The sequence below is a fragment of the Juglans microcarpa x Juglans regia genome, chromosome 4D, assembly GCF_004785595.1.
Source record: "Juglans microcarpa x Juglans regia isolate MS1-56 chromosome 4D, Jm3101_v1.0, whole genome shotgun sequence".
Lineage (NCBI taxonomy): Eukaryota > Viridiplantae > Streptophyta > Magnoliopsida > Fagales > Juglandaceae > Juglans > Juglans microcarpa x Juglans regia.
The window spans coordinates 28,738,901-28,762,104 of record NC_054600.1 but is presented as its reverse complement, the minus strand read 5'-3'; the positions used below and the strand labels follow the sequence as shown (position 1 = coordinate 28,762,104).

Sequence of the window (23,204 nt, the reverse complement as noted above, 5' to 3'; positions counted from 1 at the left end):
AAATACATTGAACCGGTAATGCCAGATTGTACTGTAACAGTAGCATACACGAGATAAATATTGATAAAAACAAGTAACAATGAACAGAAAAACATTATTCCATAGAACTCAAAGTTGTGTACATAACTACAGAGACTGAATTTAGCTTAGAAAGGATTTATGACTTCAATCAAGATCATAAGGTATAATCAATAACCTATATAATTTTCAAAGCAAGGGCTTGGCTCCTGTTAAGCCATGTCATACATTTCTAAATTAAATAACCATGAATTAGGTCATTTAAAATTAAAAGAATGTGAAAGTCAACATCACTAAATATTAGATAATTTGAAATTTTAAGAGTCTAAAACACTTTGTAAGCTTTCTTACATTTCTTCTTCTTTCCTCTATATCAAATTTTTTACAATTAGTAATCAAAGGATGCCACATTTAGAAAACTCCACAATCAATTTACTAAAAAAGCACAAGGAGCGCTACCCAAGTACATTGGGAGTATATACAAGAAAAATGGCTAGCTAAGAGGGGGAAAGAGAATACGAATTTGAAAAATCTACAAGAGGAAAATCTAGTATTGTTGTGGACGGTTGATCATTCATATAAAGATTTGAGTACTTTTAGCTCTAGTAGCATTCTCTCAGTCTTCAAAATTGCAGCTGTTGTATTTGTTCTAAATGTACCATATTAAGCACAACGGAGCCATCGTTTCATTTCTCTCCAACTAAAACGGTTCATTGAGATGAAGTGGGACATGGCAAAATGTTTTATTAGAATGGAATAGCAATCATTTCTCTCCAATTAAAACAGCTCATTGTGATAAAGTGAGACATGGCAAAATGTTTTATTAGAATGGAATAGCAACCACTGGCACTTAGGTTGAAAATTCCACTAAAAATTTAAGAGCAAGATTCGGGCCACGAAAGGATTGGATGCCAAGATTATAACCCATGCAACTGAACCATAAAAACGAAAGCCATTAAAGGGCATGGACACTAAGGTAAAATTTGTTAAGAACTAGAGAGAGAGTCACAATCAAGGGCATAATGCCAGATTTCACATTTTCCAGACAGGAGATCGGCTTCTTTTAACCAGGAATATTTTGACTGTAACACAGACACTACGGTAGAGCAAACACATACAGGAGTTCAAAAGAGCCACAACAAATGTGAATGGAAAGAACGGATATTGAGATTTTCCATGAACTGAATGACTAATAACCTAATAGTACAACCAAATGCAGCAAACAGCAAGGAAAAAGGTTCATACTTTCCCCACTCAGGCGGAGGATTCCATGCAGATAAAAGCATATCAGATTTGGCATTAAGCAAGCAGTTTCTGACAACAAAATTTTTTGTTGTGAACTGAGCAACACCGACATCTTTGTAATCCCGATCAAAGTCATAAATCTGTTCACAGGAAAAATTATAGAATTATATCAGCTGCCAGTCTATGAAAAGCAAATTCTACCAATACCATAAGAATAATACAACCTAGAGCACTCATGAAGGATACTGGCATTTGTTGAATTAATATCCAACAATGTGAAATCATGTCCATCAAAACAAAATATACACCAACATCAAACTCAGGCAAAACATAGATAGCCAAATGAACTGCCTGATATTAGTAATCAAGCCCTCCATTACTCCTGCTCTAATAATCATTGGAACATTTCACATCAACTCCCTCTAAAGCCAAGTTTTATTAACACCCATGAAACCACTAAGATAACCATAGTCGTCCAAATGACACAAGTGAACCAAAACTCGGCTCTTACGTTTCATGGAACGGGTTTGAGTAGACATATTAAATAGGGCTGTAACGAGTTGAGCTCGAGCGAGCATGGGATGTGTGAGCTCAGTTTGTTCACAAGACGAGTGAGCTTGGGCTCAGCTCATCTATAAGCCAGGCCTAAGGTTTAGATCGAACTCGGCTCGTTTACTTGTAAAGTAAACTCACGCTTGGCTCAAAGCTCGGTTTGTTAACGAGCCGAGCTCGAGTTCAGCCGAGTTCGGCTCGAGATTGGAACCATTTTTTTTCCTAAAATAAATAATAAAAAATTAAATACAAATTTACATCATGAAGCCTTCAAGAGTCTATTATGGCTATGGTACATTAAATGACATCGACATCCTAATGGAACAAGTGAATCAAAAAATACTTTACAAAAAAAATTATGGAACTTAGTACATTAAAATTCAAAACAAAAAATGTGGAGTAAACTTAGTAAAGTCCTCAGTCTTCATGAATGGAGCCAAAAATCTTGAACATACTCATCAGCATATAACTCATGAATGGAGCCTCAAGAGTAGAATTGTATTCCTAAACATACTCATCATATAACTCATGCAACACTTGAGAGACATGCTAAATATTCTTGGAAGCTTCCGGCTCTTGACAAATTAAAGGAAAACAACTGGATCAGCACCATCTTGAATCTAGGGTCTACCACCACAACAATTGCCATCAATAGATTACACTCCCCCCGATAATTTTCAAACTTAGCACTCATTTTTCTTACCATTGATTTCAAGTATTCAATCTCATCTCTACTCTTCTTACCCAAGATGTCCTTCATTCTCCATACTTCAGGAAGAAATAAGTTTGTTGTTGGGTAATCACTTCCGGATATAATATTGGTTACTTAATTGAAAATAGCAAGTAGTTGACAAACATTTTCAACTTGCCCCCCCACTCTTCAACCCCATCCAAAACTAATATCTCTATCACTATATTTGGGAAAAAATTCTTTGGGCTAAATTGCAGCATCCAACATTAAATGCGTTGTTCCATCTTGTAGGCACATCTAAAATCAGTTTCTTTTAGGGCAATTGAAACTGCTTTGCAATTTCACTAAATTGTTTTAGCCTACTCTCTGATGCTACCAGATATTTTATACCATCTATCACACAATCAACGATCTCCCTAATCTCCCCAAGTTCATATTGCACAAGTAAATTAGTTATATGCGCACAACAGCATACATGAAACAATTTCCCTCCAACAGACAATGTTTTCTTTAATCTAAAATCATCTTTCAAGATCCTAATGACAACATCATTAGAACTTGCGTTGTCATTAGTAATTGAACTAATTTTATTCTCAATTCCCCAATCTTGGAAACACTTTTCTAAAACATCAGCAATAAGAATGTCAGTATGTGGAGGTGACACATTACAAAAGTTCAACACACGCCTCTGAAGATGCCAATCAGTATCTATAAAATGACATGTCACTACCATATAAGAAAGTTTTTGACAAGTCCACATGTTAGTTGTGATATGAACTTTGTTAACAGGTTTAAGCAAAGCTTTTAACTTTGTCTTTTCAATCTCATAAGTTTTCATGCATTCCTTGTTTGCAGCAACCCGAAACATTTTTTCCCAATAAGGAGTATTTGCACTCATGAACTTATTAAATATCACATGCTCCAATAAAGAAAATGGATATTCATGGTAAAGTATCATATGAGAGGCAAGCTCTCGGACCCTACTACGATCATAGGTAAAGTTTGAGACGGTGAAGCCACCATCTGCCTCCTTAGATTCAACTGCTAAGACTTTCTGTTTTTTCTTAAGACTCCCAAGTATGACAAACAAGTTAGCAAGTACTAGTATAGTTGTAAAACTTGATTGAGATGCTTTAAACAAAGTTTTACACCACTTAAATTGAGGTTGTTTAGCCCATCTCTTTCAATTTCGATAAAATCATTCCCTAGAAAAGAAGTCCTCTCTCTTCTTTCTTTCATTAGCTATCGTTTGCACTTCTGTTGGGCCCTCATTAGAGTCAGTATTAGGGGCTTCAGTATTTGCAGTGTCTCCATCATCATCAGATACAGGCTCTACTACGTTAATCCCAATGGAGTTTTCATTTTCATACTCCTCCACCGGATCAAGTTCATTCATACAATCATCCATTTGCTAAAATAAATATTTTTTAAACACAAAACCAAAAACATAAAATAAACATATAAACATTGACCATATAGGTTATATTAATCAACTAAAATAAAACAACCTTGTCTTGATGCCTCAAGGTGCCTCCATAAGCAAGGGTACTATAAGATGTTAAAAGTCAAACAAATTTGACTCCAACAGTTTTGTTATGCAGTCTTGCCTTGATGGTTCAATGTGCCTCCAGAAGGCAAGGTTGATACAGTTGATACTAATCAACTAAAAGATGTTAAAGTCAAACAATTTTGACTCAAACAGTTTCAGTATACAGCTCTGCCTTGGTGGCTCGATGTGCCTTCAGAAGCAAGGCACCTCAACAACATAAACATAAAATAGATTGGATAAAATTTATAAACCAAAACATGTTAAACACACCACCATTTCATACTTGAAGCAAGAACATAAACATAAAACAGATTGAATAAGATTTCTGAACCAAAACATATTAAACACAACATCATTTCATACTTGAAGCAACAACATAAACATAGAACAGAAAACATAAGGTTTATCAACCAAAACATGTTAACCAAAGCACAATTTCATACTTGAAGCAAGAACATAAACATAGAACAGATTGGATAAGATTTATCAACCAAAACATGTTAAAGAAAGCACCATTTTATACTTTCAGCAAGAACATAAACATTTAACAGAAAGGATAATTTATAATGAACCAAGACATGTTAAATAGAGCACTGTTAAATACTTAAAGCAAGAACCAAATAGGATCAAATTAATCAACCGAAACATGTTAAAGGAAGCATAATTTTTTTTTTTGTAAGTAAGAAAGTTATATTACTCAAAGAATAGGCCTAGCCCAGCATGTAGAATAGTAAGCCCTGACTAAGAGGGCGCCAGAGAGACAAGAAAATCATGAAGGGCCATGCCATTGAAATCAACAGCAATAGCCCAATTACAAAGAGTGCTATAAAATGATGCTTATAGTTCCTCTAGCGATCTCTCCTTGTCTTCAAACGTCCGCGCATTACGTTCCTGCCATAGGCACCACATGATACACATTGGAATCATATTCCAAACCCCTTTAATCTGATGTATACCTCCAATGTTTGGCCAACTGGCTAGCACTGCCACCACTTTCTCCGGCGTGAACCACGCCTACTCTACCCTACTAAGTACCTCATACCATAAAGCCTGTGCAATCTCACAATGCAATAGAAGATGATCTACCGACTCACCCCCACCCCTACACATACAACACCAATCTACTATAATAACCATCTGCTTCCTCAAATTATCAGTCGTGAGTATTTTACCCAAAGATGTTGTCCACACGAAGAAAGCAGCTTTAGGGGGCGCCTTATTCCTCCAAACCCTTCTCCACGGAAATTGAGTGTTGGGCTCTTGGGAAAGAGCTTTATAAAATGAACGAACCGAGAATGCACCTTCTCCAGCGGGTAGCCACCACTAAAGCTAATATTCCATTGAATTTGCCCACCCAACATCTCCATAACCTCCACCACTGAAGCCTCTTTGACATCAGCAATTTGAAATAGAGGAAAGCGATCTTGTAGAGCACTATCGCCACACCATATATCTTTCCAGAATTTAATCCTTGAGCCGTCACCCAACTGAATACGGGTGTGTCGAAGAAAAACCTCCCAGCCTCTTCTGTTTCCACACGCCCACTCCATAAGATCCTCTAACTTCTTTGGTGCTCCAACCCCCCCATGAATCACCATATTTGCACCCAATCACCTCTCTCCACAACGCATCCGGTTCTTTACTACATCTCCACAGGCATTTGCCGAGTAACGCTCTATTGAAGGTCCTCACATTTCTAATACCCAAACCACCGTGAGATATAGGGCGACATACTGTTTCCCACTTAACCAGGTGAAATTTGAACTCCTCCCCCAAACCTCCCCATAAAAAATTGCATTGGAGTGTCTCAATTATGTACGCCACATTTGCAGGTATAGGAAATAGTGAAAGGAAATAGGTTGGTAAGTTTGAGAGTGTACTCTTTATCAGTGTGAGCCTACCACCTTTCGACAAATACATTCTCTTCCAACTTGCTAATCTCTTCTCGATCTTCTCAATCACTGACTCCCATAAAGAGAGTGTCCATGCTCTTGCCCCCAACGGAAGCCCCAAATACGTCAATGGAAGAGAGGCTAGCTTACAACCCAACGTTCTCGCCAGTTGTCGTACATTTGGCACCACACCAATTGGCACCAATTTGGATTTATCAAAATTCACTTTTAACCCGAAAACTGCTTCGAAGCACAACAGCACCGCCTTCAACCTACGCACCTGACTTTGATCTGGCTTGCAAAACACTAGAGTATCATCTGCAAACAATAAGTGAGATATGTTAATGATCCCCCTATCAAGGGTTCCCACCGAGAAACCTTCTACAAAGCCATTATTCGTCAAGGCCGAAATCATCCTGCCTAACCCTTCCATCACAACAACAAACAACAAAGGCGACAACGGGTCGCCTTGTCTCAGACCTCGCGAACTATGGAAAAAACCAACTGGACAGCCATTTATTAATACAGAGAATTTTGCCGTTGATATACACCAACGGATCCATGTTTTCCACCTCTCTCCAAACCCACATCTCCCGAGAAGGTAGAGAAGAAAATCACAATTGACGTGATCGTACGCCTTCTCCATATCTAACTTGCAAATGATCCCTGTTGAGCCTGCCCTCATTTTGCTATCTAAGCATTCATTAGCAATAAGTACCCAATCTAGGATTTGTCTACCTTTTACAAAAGCGTTTTGGGGCTTGGTAATAATCTTCCCCACCACCTCACTTAGCCGGTTTGCTAACACTTTGAAAATGATCTTGTAAACTCCACTCACCAGGCTAATGGGCGGAATTCCTTTACCTCGTTTGCCCCCACCTTCTTTGGGATCAATGCGATGAATGTGGTATTTAGGCTTTTCTCAAATTTACCAACTACGAAGAGTTCTTGAAACATCTTCATAATATCTTCCTTAATAATGTCCCAACAGTCTTGGAAGAAACCCATAGAGAACCCATCCAACCCTAGAGCTTTATCCTTAGCCATTCTCCTCACTACTTCAACAACCTCCTCTTCCTCGAAAGCCCTCTCTAATCGAGACACATCATTCAGACCAATGGAATCAAATGCCAGGCCATCAAGAGACAGCCGCCAACTGACGGGTTCAATTAGGAGTTGCTCATAGAAGCCAACTACATGGTCACAATAACATGTTCTTCTCTGCACTCCACACCTTCAATTCTCAGCATCTTTATGTTGTTGTTTCTCCTGTGGGAATTTGCTAATTCCCACATAAAGAAAGCATAATTATATAGTTAAAGCAAGAACATGAAGCAAGAACCAGATAGGATAATTTATAATCAACCAAAACAAGTTCAAGAAAACATATTTAAATACTTGAAGTTAAACATAGAACAAATTGGATAAGATTAATCAACCAAGATATGTAAAATAAAGCATCTTTAAATACTTAAGGCAAGAACCAAATAGGATTAGATTAATCAACAAAATCATGAACAAGAAAGCATCATTAAATAGTTCAAGCAAGAACATAAAGCATTAAGCAAGAACCAGATAGGATCAGATTAATCAACCAAAACATTTAAAAGAAAATATCTTTAAATACTTGGAGCAAGAACATAAAGCCAGAACCAAATTTCCACACTCCCGACTCCAGTCAACAATATACACAAATAACTCAAGAGAACTCAGAGAAGCAAATGAAAAATTGAAAATCTATAGTATATAAATATAACATAGCACTAGATAGGTGGGGGAATAAGTTAAACTCACAGCATATTGGAAATTTTGCTTCAAACATCGATTTGTAGGCAAGCTCTTCAGAAGGTTTTTTCCACAATTTTCAGATATGATATATAAAGCTCGAAACAGATATTTGTAAACAATAACAAAATCAATATAGGAAAAGAGTTAACAGCTTAACAGGGCATATTCTGCCATTACAAAATAAAAAAATAAATAAAACATAAACTTATCAATCAAAGTGATAGACAATCACAGAAGCATGCACAGACGATTGGTGATGTATGGCAGAACAGTGTCACACCACTGACCACTTAGGAGTTCGGCATACTTTGATGATTAGATCTAGATCAACAATGTAACAATACTACTATTTACAAAATTAGGAGAGAAACAGAATGAATCCTTGAAAATACTCAGATAAGTTGATAACTAGATAAGTGGCTCCAAATTTGCCAAGTTCCCAACCGAATGTTTAGAAACAAGAAAAGTACCTAGGTAATCGGCTCATTGAGGGACAAATCGACGAACCAAAGAACCACAAACCACAGAATCAGGGATTCGATTGGTTGGGAGTCATAAATGCACGCATTTAATGACCGTTTGTCGAGGCCCAATTGCTATCTCAGAGACTGAGATTACAACCACGACTCCCCGAAAATACGGCCACCAGCTGCATCTGCTAGGGTTTCTCGAAGTTGCAGCCGGTATCTCTCTCGGCCCCTCAAGAATCGCTGACTACAAGCCTTCAAGAATTAAGGCTTCAAGCCTTGATTCAACCCTTGATTCCATGCAAATCAAATAGGAGCTAACTAGCGTAAGCATAGGAGGCTAGGGTTTCTCGATAGCTTTGAGAGAAGGTCTGAAGGAGTGAGTCGAAGTGTGAGACAGTGAGACTTGAGAGTGAAACGACGTAAGACTAAGCAGGAGTGTAAGTTTGTAACCCTAGCTTTAGGGTATGGAATCGACGGCTCACAATATAGATTGTTTGATCCAACGGCCTCAGGCCCGTAATATCTCCATAGAACCATAGTAAGTTAAGTAACTACAAAATTAAATGCTATATTAATACTACTATATTCTGTTTAAAAAAATACTGTAGTCTATAAATTATAATACATGTTAATCTTTATATACCATCATTTATAAAACTAGCAAGTAGTGTTGTAAAAAATATATATATATTTATCTATAGTATTTAATTATATAAAATTGTCTAACATTATATTTTATCAAACATTATAATTTAGTACTCATAATATAATATTATAGTTATATTAGTTAATACAATATAATAATACTATTATACTAATACCGTATATTAACTACAAAATGAGTATATTGATACCCTACGGTCTTATATTTGCATAAAATAATAATATTATTTATGCTTGTAGTTATAATGCATCTGTATTATGTAACAATTAATACTAGACTACTACTACTAGTCACTAGACTCACTACACAATAGACACTAGTCTAGTAGTCTACTAGTATGAGCTTATTAATTAATAATAACAGATATTAACACTAAATATGCATATTACTATAGTTTATATAATCTTATCAATACAATATTACTAGAGTCTAGTGATTAATCATATACAAAGTAATAAGATTAATAACTAGTGATAAGTTATTAATAGTACTTTATAGAATGACAGAATCATAAATACGATGTAACTTCATAGAATAAATAATGATAGAATCATAAGTGATAAGTCTTTAATAATGATATTAGATTAATAACAATATTATAAAGTGTTCAATAGTACTTCATAGAATGATAGATTCATAAGTGATAAGTTAATATGTTATGACTATCGTCTATAGCCTATAGCCTGTAAGCATAAAGTTTTATATGACAATTCAATATTTGATAAGAATAAGATAAATATATCAATATGATATATTAATATTATAAATTAAATTTATAGTATATGTACTGGACTATAACTATAAGTCAATATAATTCTATATATGTAATTAATAATACATATATAACTTTTGGCTATTATATATATATATATATATATTGTATTATATATGTATGAATATATTCGAGTCAAACTTCATACGAGTTTGTTCACGAACATTATTCGAGCCGGTCGAGCTTTATACGAGTTTGTATCGTTTAATGGGCGAGCAGCCAAGTAGCTGTCAGAAGAACTACCAAGGGAGCTAACTGGAGACAAGCAAAACCCATCAATTCTTTTCCCACTGAGATTGCTTAATCATGAAAGAGTTATCTGTAAAATTTGATCCTAACAAGCACCATTTTCAACCTTACCATCAAAACAAAACGATGTTATAAGGAATAAAATGTGTTTTACTCACTTCGAAAGTTGAGAGCAGATCTTTATAAGTATCTATATTTTTCCAGAAACTTCGGCCTCGTTTGGGAACCTATCTCTACTCATTTCCTTTCCAAATATCACTCAAACACAAACACTTTTCGATTTCAAATCTTCAACTTTTTCATCTAATCATTACCTATTCATTACAACTTTTCCAAACTTCCAAATAAAACACAAAACACAAAACAAAAAAAAAAAAATCAACTTTTTCAAGTTCCAAAACAAAAAAAATATTAAAAATAATATTCTAACAATACTTTTAACTTTATAATATTTTTATTCAACTTTTTCTTCCTCCTTTCCCAAAACCTAATAAAACATCTTAACTCAAAACCATTTCACTACTATTCACAAACCATTCACTACTATTCACAGATTTCCCATCTCATCTCATTCCCCATCATTAATACCATTTCCACCCACTTATCAATCCCCAAGATAAAATAATTAATGTCTTGGGAAAATAAGAAGAATTCAACTGTTGTGTACACTGAAAGATCATACACACTCACCATATCATTTAGCTCAGCTTCAGCAAAAGATTTACCATCTACAAGCATGCTCCAAACCACTTTGTTAATTTGCAAAGAAATACGCATGGCATAAGAGGGGCCTTTGTTCTTTTCCTTCTCCATCAGTCGTAGCTGAGCAGCTTTCTGCATGGCCATCCTCAATGATGCAGATGCGGCCTTCCTGAGTTTTTGAGCATTTACAAGATCTCTCTTTAGTCCTTGGACCTGAAAAGGTCAAGCTCATACTTTAAAATCTATAACAGACTCAAAAAGAACATTGATATGTGGATGTGTGGATATAAACATACATGAGAATAAACACTACGCACTAGAGGGAGGGGGAGGGAGAGCGCAGGATTACATGAAAATCACAGAAACAAACTTTAGATAACAGCAACAACACAATGCATATTCTGGTGTTTGCAGATATACTATTCCATCTACACACTTGAGAAACAAACCAAGAGATGCTAAATAGAGTTTAGTTTCATAAATAATAAAACGAAAAAGATTCTAATTTAGAACAACAATATGTAGAAGGATAACTAATTTTTTTAGGCCCATAAGTCTTTATATAACCGTTGGAACAAAATTCTGGAGATCCATCACTAAATCCTGGAGAGTTGATAGGTAAAGATCCATTATTTTACCAGCACACAGGTATTAAAAGGTACATTTATCCAAATCTTACACAAGGTGATGGACTCAGCCATGGATGCAAGTTCAAAGTTCAAGTATGTGCCAGAGTAGCAGATTTTCCTGATTTACGAAAATTTCCACCACGTTTAAGTGTGCAGTGATAATCACCATGCTCATATCATGATTTGTGCTAAGAGTAATGAAAAGTCAAGGTAACACATAATGGAACTCTCTAGCTGAATTATAAATCACAAGATTATATGACACAAAGGGGTTGGCAGAATATAGGCAGCACTCAAGTGGAGCAAAATAAATATTTAAGACTGTAATTGGAGATTTGGCCACACATCACATGGTGCTTACCATTTAATCAACAAAACCCGGTACAATTGCTGTGGTTTGTCAATGCAATGAAGATCCAAAATTTGAATATTCTAATTCAGTAACTCGAATATGCAAGGACTTGAAACAAGGAAGATCCCTTTGATATTGGGACTAGAAAATGCATAACACACTTGGCCCTCACCAATAAGGTAAATAATAAACGAAGTAATCTTATATTCCCTTGGAGTTAATGGCTAAGGGGAAAATATTTTAAAACTAGAAAAAGATTTTGTTTCTTATTTTTTTCCAAAATAAAAGAGACAAAAATATGGTTCCCATTGCAAACCAAATTCAAAGGAAAATTTTAGTTTTTCCCAAAAATATAAAATTTCAAAAATGTTAATAATTCAGTTGATAAGAGACCACATGAGGTGTACAGAAACATGTGTACTAGCCATGTTATTTTGCAAGTCTTGATGCACTAGCATTAATTTGAAAAGGAACTATCATTTTCTCGGTGCCAGAAAGTTTATCATTGAATTTGTGAAGAAACAGTACTAGGCATTAAAAACTTTTTAACTGTCATTAAACTACATATCTAGAGGTTTTTCAAAAGGTTTGTTTCTTACTAAGGTGGATCTTCCTCCAGTTATCATCCACAAGTCAGCTTCGTTTTCTGGATATGGGTCACTGGATGTATCACACCTAAGGGACAATTTCCTAACGTCATCAAGAAGTAACTTTTGCTCCCGTTCCCTCTGTTCAAGATTGATTTTGGCGAGTTCCACCTCTTCAACACCATCAGGAACCATCTCATCTGCCTCCTCTTCAACATCTTCATCATCTTCAGCAGGAAACGATAGACTACTTTTTCGAGGCCTGAATCACATACGTTAACCAAATAAACTTGAAGAGTTTAGAAAGTGGAACACACTTGTTTTAAAACCCAAATCACACATTTAATTTTGAGTGTCTGTATAGTAAAACATCCAACTTATAATTATACAAGTTTAAGCACCAGAACCGAGTTTCCAATATACCTTGTAGATTGATTTTTGACATCCACATAAGATAAACCAACCATCTTTGGCTCGCTAACAGCAATCATTGAATAGAAAACATATGCAAGTATTTGATCAAAATTCCAGTTATCAAAGTGTTAGATATCCAATATTGTTAAGCCAACATTTGATGCAAAGTCATGACGGCTTAAAATGATCCCTGGCTAGGATCAGACTAAACTGAACTGAAGCTAATGCTCGGTCTTTACCTCTTGCGATGATCAACCAAATAAGGCAATATGGAATAAAATAAAAGGCCTGAAAGGTTATACAGCTGAAAGGGCATTTCCACAACAATATGCAATACCAACATTATAGATACAGATATTCCCAAAGCATTATGAACGTATAGATTGTTCAGGGAAGGGAGGATAGTTTGCTGGGGGTTCATGCAGAAAATTCCAGATTTTCGGTTAGTTCCTTTTATAAGGCGCTAACCTGTCATTGTGTCTATGATTACCCCTGGAAATGCATTTGGAGAGTTAAGGTGCCTAGTAAGGTGGCATTTTTCTGTTGGTTGGTGTCTCTTGGAAAAATTCTCACCATGGATAACTTAAGAAAGCGTGTAGTAGATTGGTGCTTCATGTGTAAGAAAGATGGTGAATCTGTTAACCATATTTTTCTTCATCGTGAGGAGGCTAAGACATTGTGGAATGAGATTTTTGGTAGGATGGGTATTGCTTGGGTGATGCCTAAGCATGTGGTGGATCTTCTTGCATGTTGGAAATGTTTTGAGGGGAGACAACGTATTGCTGCCATTTGGAAGATGATTCCTTCGTGCTTGATGTGGTGCTTATGGTTAGAGAGGAATGGGAGGTGCTTTGAAGATAGAGAACGCTTGATAGGAGAACTTAGGGAGTTTTTCTTTAATACCTTGAGTTTTTGGGATAAGGCTCTTGAATTGAATAGAGATAATCTTTTTTATTTGCTTTAGTCATTTTCAGTTTCTAGAGTTTATGTAGGTTTTTCCTCTTCTATACTTCCTGTGTACTTGGACTAAGCCTATTCTTAGTAATAAAATCTCTTACTAATTATCAAAAAAAAAATATGAGCATATAGATATTGACTTTAATGGCATGGATTTTCATGACTTCTTAGTTTCTAATGCTCCTACATAAATAGGGCATATTCTGACTTTGTAATTGACAGTTGAATGGGTGAATAATACTTATTTTACTTATAAAAAAAAAAAAAAGATATCGATTCAATGAGCCACCACATGTAATTAAGAATTTCAAATAGGATTAACAGACCTCATGTGATTCAAAAATGAAGACAGATATAAAGGAAGAAGAAAAAAGATAAATAAAAAAAAAAAATCATGCTCTCACTTGGGCAGCCGTGCAAAAAGAAGATTGGTCAACACATCCAGCATAACTTGAAACTGCCGAGATGTCATTGTCGCAGTTATATTATGAGAATTGAAAGTGAGCTCCTTTAAGGGCTTCACCTGCAACAAAAAGATGAAAAACGAGAGTTAAAATAAGCATCTTGTTTGCTATAACTAAGCAACATTCATGTGATAGAACGAAAACATGAAGACCATATTACCTTTAGTTCAGGAGTCCCACCTTTATGCCTTGTGTACCGAAAGTACATATCACAAGGCATAAAAACTCTCTCGAGTAGAGCACCAGTACGCTTTACTTTTGGAGAGCTTCTAAGAATTTTTGGAAGCCACTGCAATCCAGCCCCTGGATCAACATCAGTTGGTGCAACATGAGCTTGCACATGCTCCAACATGACAGAGAACTCCATGCGTTTCCACGTCATTTCAGGTTGACATTCAGGAATCTGTACATTGCCAGTACCAAGTGCTTGCTCAATCACCTCATATCCAACATGGAGGACCGAATGAAACGATCGGGCCAAAACACGACCACTGACAGCAGCAAGAAGAAATCTACCCTGTTTGGGAAAAAACCATGGAGACCCTAAGCATCAGTGCAGTTTGTCTGCCATGCCACTGCAGATGAACAAGTATAAAGCATAGGAGGACAACCACCATCATAAAATGAAAACCCCTCGTAATGAGGTTTCTTTAGATAGACTCAGATTCATACAAGGCATTAGAAATATTCCAAGAAAGATAAGTACTCCAAGAACTGTCTGGGTTGCATAAACAGAAAAGTTTAGCAGCAAAAATTTCTTATAAACATACCTATAAAGGACGATGACAGCTGAAAATATGTCAGAATTTTATGACATCATTTTATAAATAATATTTATCAATATTATTTGCATAACTTGACAACATCAAAAACTTTTGACACTACAAGTCTCCATTGTGCTCTTAATAATAGCATAGAGAGGGTGCAACCATTGCACATAGAAGTATACAAAAGAATACTCTTCGCTATCGGGAAAAAGAAAAATAGCAAATCTTTTCTTTTAATTCTAGGAAGTTAGGGAAACAGAAGCTGCTGTGAGCAATTAACCAAAAATAGAGAGTACTCAATACAAAGGCTCTTAACTCCGATACCATCCTCTCATGATCTTCAAAAGTCTGGGCATTGCACACTTTCCAAATGCACCACATTATGCACAAGGGGACCATTCTCAAACTTTTGAATTTCTATGACTTCTACACAGGATCAACCAACATGACAGCAACTCCACCACTCACAGGAGCATGACCTCTTCATTTACTCAAATGCTAAACATCGCTACCAATAATTCTCTAGCGAACTCACAATGTACCAGAAGATTATCAATGCCCCCATTTTTCTTGCACATTGTACACCAATCTATTGTATCAGCATGCCTCTTTCTCAAATTATTTGTCGTTAAGATCTTTCCTAAGGCGGCCTTAAAAAAGGGCAGAAAAAAAAAGCTACCCTTGAGGGCGGCTTATTTCTGTTTATACATTTCCAAGGAATAAATAAGCCAACTGGAGGGATGAGCACAATGAAAAGGACTTATCTCGAAGATCCATCTTTTAGATGAGACCGAACACATTTGAATTTTGATCACTGTTGCTCCTCCATCTAACGGAATACAACTTGCTATAGAACAAAGGACAGCTCCCAATCATGGGCTGGTCTACTAAAAGCAACATTCCATTGGAGAAAATTATCATACTCCAGCAAATGTTCTGCAACCGAAGTCTCCTTAAAGTAGGATAAACAAACAATTCTTGAAAGATAATCTAAAAGGTTCATCCCTGCACCACACATCATAAAAAACCTAATTTTAGATTTTTCACCCACCTCAATTCTAATAAAACAAGAGAAACCCCCCATCTTTTCCTGATGTTCTTCCACATTGCAACCCCATAAAGCCCACTGACAACACTTGAATACCAACTACCCACATGCTTCCACAAACCCTCTCTCTCGGTATCATGATGCCATAACCATTTTCCCAATAAGGCTTTGTTCAATGAAAACAAATTTCTAATCCCCAAACTGCCTGGTGAAATCGGTGTGCATACCTTGGCCACTTGACTAGGTGGAATTTGAGCTCAACACCAGCCCCCCTCACATGAAATTCCTCTAAAAACTTCTCAAGTTGTTGGGCTATGCCAACGGGAACAGATAAATGGAGACAAGAAATAATTAGGAAGGTTAGAAAGGGTACTCTTGATCCGAGTAAGCCTCCCACCTTTGGATAAGCATAACCACTTCCACCCAAATACGCGACATTCCATCTCTTTTATAACACCATCCCAAAAGAACTTCGCCTTAAACGAGGCTTCCAACAGGATACCCAGATACTTGGTGGGTAGAGATGGCACCCGACACCCAAGGATACATGCCAAACTGCCAACATTGTTTATTTCCTCTATCGGCACAAATTTGTTTTATATCAGTAAATAGCAATTTTATTAAATATAGGCGAAGCCAAGTACACTGGACATATACAAGAACCACACCTATGCATGACTGTCTAAAGATACAAGAAAATCATGTACGTTCATGCCATTAAAGTCAAACTTCCCAAGTTGATTTTCAGCTCAGACATGGCTTCAAAGAAGAAAATAAATTATGCAAGTGATGAAAATGCTCTTGTACATCCTAAATCAATAAGATCCAAAAGATCCTCGCCTAACACAAAGGGCATAACCTCCATCGAGAAAACACACAGAAGTGCTTCCAAACTCAAAATTTCATCTCCAATTGATCCATCGGCATAGTCTGTGCACAGATATGGATCTCTGACCAGCCCAGTTGACATCGTCACTCAAACAAACATTTCAAGATTTGCAAATAAGGTTTACTAAAGGATAATATCACCAACCTAGCTAATATTAAATTTCACCTAAAATAAAAAATTTCAACGTTTAGTTTCATCTCCACTTTCCCAACTCAATTATCCATCACTGGAAATTTTCAAATAATATGAATATCCATGGAAATTAAGTTGAACTTGCTGCACCAGAGAGCATAAATAAATAGGAATGCAAATTTATACATAGCAAAGAAAAGGCCAAGATAAGCAATAGTAAATAATAGTATTTTTCAACCTAAAATGAGAAGATTATTTTGATGCTGAAGTTTTCTTCACAACTTACATTGGCGTCTTCTGAGTGCAGATTGAACTGTGGCTCAATAACATTCACCATGAAATGACGAGTGCCGTCCTCCTCAGGATCAGTAATGTTTACACTTTTCACTGGAAATTATGCAAAAACAAAGTGCCTCTTAGCTGAATATTTTGGCAATAAAAAATCATGCTGATGAGAACTTCAACTAACTGATGGTAAAATATAGCTAGATATGTCTTCAATGCTGCTGACAATCATTTGCACCTTGAGCAAAACTACACAAATTGAATGTCACTATTTCTATCAATGTATTTGCACTGCTAAACTAAACCCTTCAAACCAAAACGTCAAAGGTTGCTTGAGATATACCAGCAGCTGCAGCTGACAAATTCTCCATTTTAAGTGAATGCGAAGGTAATGATGATGATGTTTCTGCGTTTTGAGGAGGGGGAGAACTAGCACCATGGCTGCTAGAAAGGGGCTTAGCCATATCATCTTGATGTGCTTCAGCTCCACCACCTTGCTGGTTTTCCTCAAGTAACTTCCTCTGGGCATACTGCCGAGAAGGAGAAGGCTTTGGAGGTTCAAATGCTTTGGATATACCACCAACCCAGGACCATACGGCATCTCTGTTCTCAATAGTCCACAAAAGCTTAAGGCCATAAACAAAAACACGCTGACAATTATCAGCTATTACGACATTGTACCCATCATCATCACTTGGGTCAGATCGTGTATGCTCATCACTCTCACTCCCATTTTCAAACTCAGATTTCCAATAAGTCATCTCAAGATTTCTTCTTCCAGCCTCTTGCCAGGCTAATAACCTAGCAGGGTCAGCCTTTGGGGCCTGCTTTCTAATTGTGAAATAATCAGATGATAAAAGAAATCCATCATCACGATGCTTCTCGGTGCAACCATTCACATAATTACTTTTCCCACTGGAAACTCTATCCATGGATGCAAATTGGGTACTTTTTCTTGTCATTTGAACTACTTTTGCAATACTAGTGCTATCATCTTTATTCAAAAATGCCTTAGGTGTGTGGAGGTCAAGACCTTGGTAAACGAGATCAAGAGAATCACGCTTGCTTTCAAAAGTGTATTTTTGCTTACCTCGACTATAACATAGTTCATACCTCAGCTTTGACATATTGAATGTCAGTCCTTTGGCTGGATCATCATCATCTAATGGCATATGTTTTATACAGGTAGGAGTAGCATCTATTCGGAGCATAAATTCTGTCATCACTTTGTCCAATGATAAATTCCCAGATCTAGCAGCTCTTGGAATTCCAAAACGGGGCCAGCGAGCAAAGCTACGCAATTTGTGAGGAGGAGCATAATTCATGTTCCAAAATTTTATTATCCATGCTAGATCATGAGCACCGATATTCAATGTTGGAGAAACAATCGAAACATTCTCAAGCTTGTGCGGAGGACCGTAGACAGTTCCGTCTACACCAGCACTATCTTCCAAGGTTGAAGATGGGGATTGCTTCTCAGACGTTTGAAGAAGGGGTCTAAGAGAGAAGTTCCACCGAAGGGACAGAGAAGTTGATCTGAAGGGATCAAAAACTTTTTCCCGAGGCTTGCCTTCAGAGGGAAATGCATGTAGATAATGATTTAGAGGATTGCCAGATTCACATTCCCAGTACATCATAACTTCAAGAGTGAAGGTCGGGGCTTCTAGTAATGGACAAGATATGCCAGTAGGAAGTTTTAAACCACGACGGCTAGCCAAACTCTCCAAACTGCTCACTAAAATCTTAAAATCTTTTGCTGAAACATAAACTTTACCATCTGACTGTTGAATCTCCATTGAACTTGAGATAATTTGAAGTTTATCAAGCTTTTCGTAGGGATCAGTAGTTGCAAGGACATTCCATCTGGTTTCAGAAAACATTAAAGTGATATTCCCATGAATGTAATATCTCATATCATCCCACCACGGTAAGCTCCGTTCCTTTTTTGGTGGCTGAGTTTGTGAAACAGAAGAATCAACATTCCGAACACTAAGATTAGCCCTGCGAAGTGCCACAGCAAAAGCATAGCTCACATCAGCAAAAGCTGGTTCATAGCCCACTCCAAAGGACACTTCCCCTTTCTGAAAATGTATGGGCAAATCTGAGTATGTTTTCACTGGTGGAGTAGTACCACTGGCTGAACGAAGCATGCGCACCTTTCTCCATCTTCCAACAAAGACATCTTGATAAATTTGAGGCTGAAAACATGTTGCCTAATTCAAAGAGGAAACAGTCACAGCCACAGAGCATAACTTGGATGTCAAGATATTTCATGAAAACAAAAAGAACATCAGTGAAACCAGAGATACAAACAAAGAAAATCTGGTGTAGATGCAAGTCAATATTATGTCTTCAGTGGAATGTCACCTTCCTCAAAGCTGCACAAGATTGGGACTCATTTATAGATTTCTACACAGCTTCCTTTAGGGAAGATTTTCACCCTAGACAATCTAAGGATGCGCCGAATCATTGTGATGGACTGGTGTTGTATGTGCAAAAAAAGTGGGGAGTCCGTTGACCACTTATTATTGCATTGTAAAGTGGCCATGAGCTTACAGAATGATATATCTGCTAGAGAGGCATGAAGGATGGTCGATCTGCTAGCAAGTTGGAGAGGCATCCAAGCTAATCCTCACATTGTAGCTATGTGGAAGATGGTTCCGACTTGCCTTTGGTGGTGCATATGGAAGGAGAGAAATGAAAGGAGTTTCAATGATCTCGAATGGACAATGGACGAGCTTAGAATATTTTTCTTCACACTTTATTCCATTGGTTGATTGTAATAGACTTTGATGGCATGAGCATTCATGATTTCCTTGTATCTTTAGACAATGACACATGAGTGTTGCTCTTGTATATGTCCCGTGTACTTGAGCTATGCCTATTCTCATTAAAAAGTATATTATATCTTCAAACCATTATTCTATACTAATTTGATTGAGAACAATCAGGAATGTAGAATCATATTAGTCAAAGAGAAGCAGGGAGTTCATAGAAAGTGAGACTGTTTAAAGGTACACATACTTCGTAGAAGGTCCATGATAGCATGCCCTCCCATATAACAGAACAATCTATCAGTCCATAGGTTGTTCATTCTATAAAGGATACATACAGAAGTAAAACCCTTAAGTTTCAAGATATGATTATCTTTTTGGTGGGCTTCAGTAATAAAAAAGTGCTTATTCGATCTATGAATTTTCACATATCCAGGATGCCAGATTTTCACAACCAAAAAGCATCTACAATGCAAGTATACACTAAAAATGAAACCATAAAAGTAAAGAGAGGCAGCTCTGAACCTCACCTGCTGTGCTAGAACAACATGACCTTCACATTTACCCGAAGTAGCATAGAAAAGAGGAAATGTGTAATCGCGTAGCTGAACAACAAGAGAGCCTGTATGCAAGAGAATTTTTCTCCCATACAGCTTAGAAAATGGTATATTTGTTTCAAGGCAGACAGGATCCAGCTTCTTTAAAACCTCTATCATCCCAGCATCTCCACCATCAATTCTAGTCAAGCTTACATCTAAATCTGTGGCAGAAATGGAAAGAAGCGAAGTTCTGGCAGTGCTAGGCTTAAAACCAGCCTGAAACCCTTCCCTACAGGCACCTGAACCTTCAGACGGTGCTAAACTCTGACATGTCTGATAATATGATCGAAATGACTGTTTATAAATTTCTTCTTCCATTTTGCGAATAGCTGAAGGATCTTGCACATCAACCTCTAATCCATTAGCATCATTTGTTTCAGCTGTTTTAGGACATTGATTGGCTTTGGAAATAAATTCGTCGAGAAATTTTAACCTGACAGCTAACTCACAAGCCTCATTCTTCATCAGCTGATAGTGTTCATCAAGCCAGCCCTGCAATGGCTCTTCCTCGATATCAGCAGTTAGTTTTCGTATGCAAAACTTTACACTACCGAATTTTGTTGCACCAGGCTTTTTAGCTTTTGAGCTTTCTTTCTTTGCGGGAAAAATTAGATTAGTTTTAGCAGCAGTTATAAGCTTCAAACCACGCAACATATCCTCAATGGCATCATCGATGGCACGCAATTGCAACCTGTATGGCATGCAAATATGAACATCAAGGCCTTGTACTACCCAATCCCATGAAGTGGCAACTGGTACGTCTGCATCTATAGAGGCACTGGGAATACGTGAAATTTGCATTCGGCTACTTCTGCATACTCTTGACCCGTTGAAACAAAGCATAAGCCCTTCAAGAAGCACTCCTATACGGGCATTCTCAGAGAAGATAGACTGAACCTGAACCATTGCGTCAACCCCATCTCCAACCTCTGCAGATATACGCAACATTTCTACATCGATAGCAAATATAGATTCCCTTTTCTTGTGCCTATCACCATTTCCTGATACTGAAGTGGCTTCTTTCTTCTGTTCAATGTCCCTGACACCAGGGACGTCTTCCACAGATTCATTGCCATGTCTGTGAAGCTTCTGATTGTGTACCAGCAACTTCAATTGCAAAACAAGTTCAATTAATGATAGGTGTACATCAGGCTCCCACCTGACCATAATATCAGTAGCACTGAAAAGAGAGCATACAGCAATCTCTTTCAGGCCACCAGATCGCCGTACAAATTTGGCATTCTGAATGTCAAACAACGTCACTTTTGTGGCAGGCTTATGTTCCAATAAATACTCCTGATAGGCAGATCGTGCTCTCTCAAGTTCCATCTGTGTGGACTGTTTCTCCTTGTTCACACACAAACTCAAATGGAAAATATCAAGAGAAAAAGAGTACTTCAACTTCTTGTATTCTTCTGATAGTGTGGGCATTACCTTTGCACAGCGTGGTGTGCCATCGGCAGACACACTGATAACAACCTGACCACCCTGTGTTCCATAATTCACACGCTTGGGATCTACAACAACTGTGTTTTCCAAACCCACGTCACCACAGAAGTTTACAGAACAGCGCTCAAGATTAAATTTTAAGAGCCGCGTCCCTTTCCCTGAAGATTTGGAGGAACGCCCCACCCGGTTCTGTGCTGTTCTTTTTCCGGATGCAGAAAGTTTTTTTAAGAGAGTTTGAAAGGATACGGCAGTTAATATAAGTGATTCAACATGCTTAAAAGTTAAACATACACCCATACCAGTTACATCAACAGATAGAACCAATTTAGACCTAGGATCCTCTTCCTCAGATGATTCCATGTCCTTCTTACCCCAATCCAAGTTAACCTTTGCTATGTTCATTAAAGAACCTGAATTTGATTCCACCCCAAAAAGGCTCTCTTTTAAGCATTCTTGATATTCATCTGCCATGTGCAAATTTATTTCACCAAGTTCCATGTGCACTGCAGTTCCCATATTCGATATATTATTTGCAAACACATGTGATGATTGTGAGCAACCCTATTAGGAAGTCAGAAGTTAAAAATACAGTAGATATATAATCAGTATTTCATCGAATAGTGGAAGTTAAAGAGTAAGAAATAGAAAGATATAATGAGTACTATACAATGGGGGAACCTTAGAAATTCCATCCACAAAAGCATAATCATGTCACCTATTATATATATTCCAACATAAAAAGAATTAGGTGTGTGAATCCATGTATGCAGTTGCACAACTTCATATTGAAAGCAAGGATCAGAAAAGTGAATATGAAAATTGTAGAAATATAAAACTTCATTAGGCATAAATCTTCAATAATTTGAGTGCATGTTTGGGATTGCAGTAGGAAATAGAGTTTTTCATGGTAGTGCTTTTAATTGTCGAGCTTTACTATAAAGTTCTATACTTAAAAGCCGTTTACTGTTTGATAAACATGTATCTAAAGTGCTTTTAAAGTTAGTTATGGTAGTTTTTTAAAAATATACAATTATCTGCAGGAGCTTTTCAATAAAAGCTTCAATTTGGTGTTTTTTAAAAAAGTAGACTTTCAGCTATTTTAAGTGATTAAAGCTCTTTTTTAATTTACCAAACATACCATTTTTTCTTTAAAAGAGCTTTTAAGCTGTTAAAAGCACTTTTTAAGCTTCCAAACTCAAACCCAAACAGGACCTAAATTTATAAAAAGTGCTTCCAAACTCTTGTAGATAATGCTACATTTTTAAA

General features: G+C 36.9%; 1 protein-coding gene across 3 annotated transcripts in view; it reads right to left on the bottom strand.

The window, feature by feature from the left end:
• LOC121260679 (protein SABRE) overlaps positions 1–23,204 on the bottom strand; it is a 36,336-nt gene that overhangs the window by 4,142 nt on the left and 8,990 nt on the right. For all 3 annotated transcript variants that reach the window (XM_041162631.1, XM_041162632.1, XM_041162633.1), the window contains 8 exons: positions 20,421–22,499; positions 17,460–19,329; positions 17,118–17,218; positions 14,156–14,512; positions 13,936–14,054; positions 12,173–12,422; positions 10,581–10,805; positions 1,264–1,403 (listed from right to left, as the gene is read on the bottom strand). In XM_041162631.1, coding sequence (XP_041018565.1) covers positions 1,264–1,403; positions 10,581–10,805; positions 12,173–12,422; positions 13,936–14,054; positions 14,156–14,512; positions 17,118–17,218; positions 17,460–19,329; positions 20,421–22,499 — 5,141 coding nt within the window. The remainder of the gene's footprint in view (positions 1–1,263; positions 1,404–10,580; positions 10,806–12,172; positions 12,423–13,935; positions 14,055–14,155; positions 14,513–17,117; positions 17,219–17,459; positions 19,330–20,420; positions 22,500–23,204) is intronic.